The sequence below is a fragment of the Melanostigma gelatinosum genome, assembly GCF_949748355.1.
Source record: "Melanostigma gelatinosum genome assembly, chromosome: 7".
In the NCBI taxonomy this organism is placed as follows: domain Eukaryota; kingdom Metazoa; phylum Chordata; class Actinopteri; order Perciformes; family Zoarcidae; genus Melanostigma; species Melanostigma gelatinosum.
This window is the reverse complement of record NC_136640.1, coordinates 12774108-12777552: the sequence shown is the minus strand read 5'-3', so window position 1 is coordinate 12777552 and position 3445 is coordinate 12774108. Positions and strand designations below refer to the sequence as shown.

The window sequence follows — 3445 nt, the reverse complement described above, 5'->3', positions numbered from 1 at the left end:
CAAATCATGGGACTACACTAGTTACAATAGAAAGCAGGGATTTTAAACATAAAAGCGATGTAAATTAATTCAATATTTTACAGATTTTACCTCAACCCCAACGCTTCTTCCTGATTCACACCAGTGTACGACATGGGTTTGTTTAATTAGCATGCAAGACATTTGAACTTGAAGGAAAGCAGAGCAAATTATCAGTTAGACTTATTCTTGTTTTAATCCAATTTGGGAATAAAATGAACAAAAAATTAAAACCTGATCTGCCTCTTCTGCCTGAACGGTGAAAGCACACCTGATGGATAAGTGTTGTGCAAAGGAAACGATTACAGCTTCTCTATTTCTGTCCTGCAAAGCTCTTTAGCAGTCTTAGAGACAGTGTGAATGAAGTCCGTGTGCATGTGTATGTATGTGTGATTGTGTGTTTCTGAGAAAGTTGTGTGAGCGGACATACTCCACACTGTGTGTTCAATTGTCCTTCCCCTGAGTAGCCTGGCGTTGCATTCCTGATTGCTCGGATCTGTTCTTTCAGCAGGACTGAGGAAAGTTAGCGAAAACCAAGGACATTAAGGATTAACAGAAACACAAAAGGAATAGTGGTCAAGATGTTGATCACCATGCTAACAGCCATGTATATGGTGGTCAAAGTCGTAGAATTGGTAAGATGATTAGAAATTCAGTTGATTATTTAGTTTGTTTTTTAATGTATTGATTGTTTTAAGCTAATATTCTTGTTACTTTAAACATTAAACAGCATTCTATGTATTCAATATTAAAATATACGAATTAAAAATATTAGAGTAGAAGAAATATACTAATGGATAAAGTGCTGTGTGTTTTTGCTGCAACATAACATTGTGGTTTTCTCACCCAGCAGGTCAAGAGTGTCTAATATAAATTAGGTTTATATAGACGGCTTCAAAATGTGATTGTGGTGAGGTTAAAACAGACAGTCAGTGTCAAATCAATCAGGATTTTATTGACATCAAAATAGTATTAATGTGATGTTAAACCAAAGTTTTAATGTGCAGTATTATCAAACCTTATTCATCTCTGCTAATTATGTAATTATCATGTTTCTGAAAAAAAAGACCAGGTCAGCAGTAAAAAGTAAAGTACCACCAATAAACTTCAGTAGGCCAAACTGTACTGAAAATGTAATGTTTTTATTTTTTTATTTTATTTTATACGTTAATGTGGGGAGTCATATGGGAGAGAGGCAAGTTGAGTGGTGAGGTGGCTTATGTTTCTCACCTCAACTCACACATAGGCACCTCTAACCCAAATTCCTGTTCACTTTCAGATAGGGGTGCGGTTTGCACGTCAGCAGGACCCTTTGCCTCACATAGTGTCCCAGCCTTTGCCGTGGCAGGTCCACTCAGTGTCACACAGTCGGAGGAGCAGCAAAACAGATAAGGTTAGTAGTAATGAGATCTGTACCTCAGTACAGTTGCTGTCACACACATCAGCATGCTGATGCACCAAGGCGATTTATATGTTACAGTTAACACAACACACAATCATCCTGCACATGAGTCATGCACCAAAACCACATCCTGTCTACTAGAGTTTTCTCAGAGTTCCATTACAAAAGGAGACATGCAACTTTTGTGGTTGTTATTTTACTCGTAAATTAGCACTTATTTTTGGTTATCTAATGGTGAGACATGTGGAAAGTTTAGCAGTCAAGCTTGATTGAGCATGTGAGCATGGTCACGTGTTCTATGTTTGCTTATCGTGTCTCAGAGGACTGCAAAGGAAAGACATGTGATGTAAAAAAACATCTGACTTTTGGTGCCTCTGGACTCAAACAGAACCATTCAAATATTACAATAGAATAAAATAAAGTTGAGTGCATTCGACTCAGTTAAACGATGACCTTTTGGCCCAAAGGAAATCAATATTAGTGAATCAATAACGCCTTGCACAAAGATCAATACTGTCCACAACTGCAGTTATTTGGCTTTTCCTGAGGCTTTCATTATGGATTCCTCAAACACAAAGCACATTTCAGTCCAAACTACACACTTCTGATGTTTAATGCCATACAAACTGTAGTACACCTGTCTGTGGATATTTTGTGCATTTTTCTTAGTTTGAGGTGACTTTGATGTAGATCTTTGTAAAGATGAAGGTGGGGAAGAGCTGAGCAGGAAGAGGAAGGCTGGTAGTTAACCAAGGGCACAGGTGCTGAGATGAGAAGGCGAAAGAACATTAGTCCAGAAAAAAACAACATAACGCACAGAGGCAGATGTGAATAAATTCACCTCAGTGTCTGGTAAAAGGAGAGACTGGACCTCATTGAGCCATTGTGTGGGACTGAGCGCTAAACTGTCTAACTCAGCCTCTTGCTCAGACTCTGGCTTCCTGCCGCTGCTCCGCTTGTGCTGTAATCCCAATCAAGGGGATTTGTGTTTGAGGTCATCACACTAGCTGCAGAAAGAAAGGACACACACACAGGTGCAATCAAACATATACATTCACACGTGCACATTCATTCCTCAAGGATTGTACATTTTGTACAGCTGAGATGGAGAATTTAGCAAAAGCGCCTATGTGATTGCAATCTGTATCTGATTTTGTACTGTCACATGTATGTGAACAAAGTGAGTGTGTCTTCTAACACAGTTGAACTGCTTCATTCAGTTTGATGGCTTCAGGAGGAACAGCATAGGCGTGTATAGAAAGAGTAAGTAACACTGTTAATACATGTTTCTGCAATATTACTTCATCTTAAAGTTACTTCATTCAAATCAAGTGTCAAATCTGACTGACTCAAACTTCAAGCCCACTTGAATCAATGGCTAACATGAAAACAATGTGTTTGAACTTAATCATTGCTACAGACTATGCCTCCATGGCTGTTGCCTCAGTCTCTCTGGCTATCCCCTGTGTCCTGTCGTGCTCAGACTTCAATGCCAGCAATGGGACGTCCACCATGCCCGCTGTTCCTCCGCTCAGCCCCGTTGAAGTTGAGAAGGCCGCTGCCACCATCCAGACACATTTCAGGAAGTTCCAACAGAAGAAACATAAGAACGGCAAGTAGAGGGACGGCGGTACCTGTACTGTCTGGGAGAAGCAGGTGGGGACGTATGTGGATTCAACAATGGATGAACTCTGTGATAACGCAAGCATATGATCAATCATATTCAAAAGTGCATACAGTCAAAGCTCCTGGATTAATGACACAATATAAACAATAAAACAACAGTAATAGGTTACATTTCAAACAGCGTATTGTCATAATATCTACGATTCTATGTGAAATATGTATTATAATACAGTGTACATCTGAATGAATGCTAGTTTTGATATGCTGTGATGATGCGAGTATGCTGTAAATATATATAAACAGTGTTTGAGTGTATTAGTGAGGAAGAAAATCAAAATCAAATCATTTGTAAACATGTGGGTCTTTCAAAAACGAATTGTACCAACCTGTTAATAAACT

The 3445-nt window shown here is 39.0% G+C and overlaps 1 protein-coding gene across 4 annotated transcripts; it reads left to right on the top strand.

Moving 5' to 3' along the window:
- LOC306779810 (uncharacterized protein) lies at positions 1–3445 on the top strand. Of its 4 annotated transcripts, none has more exons than XM_079271824.1 (4): positions 1–653; positions 1298–1411; positions 2641–2683; positions 2904–3445. In XM_079271824.1, exons 1-4 carry the CDS (start codon positions 600–602, stop codon positions 3038–3040), a joined length of 348 nt encoding a protein of 115 aa, XP_079127950.1. In that variant the 5' UTR covers positions 1–599; the 3' UTR covers positions 3041–3445. The 4 variants fall into 4 exon arrangements, with proteins under 4 accessions (XP_079127950.1, XP_079127948.1, XP_079127949.1 ...); XM_079271822.1 differs by having other exon boundaries at positions 2841–3445; XM_079271823.1 differs by having other exon boundaries at positions 2623–2683.

Bases quoted from the DNA above. Each gene is read 5' to 3' on its own strand.
- LOC306779810 (XM_079271821.1), top strand. From the start codon at position 600: ATGTTGATCACCATGCTAACAGCCATGTATATGGTGGTCAAAGTCGTA. The intron at 1,412-2,622 runs GTTAGTAGTAAT...CTTCTAACACAG, and splicing joins GGAGCAGCAAAACAGATAAG to TTGAACTGCTTCATTCAGTT. The intron at 2,684-2,840 runs GTAAGTAACACT...TCATTGCTACAG, and splicing joins CATAGGCGTGTATAGAAAGA to ACTATGCCTCCATGGCTGTT.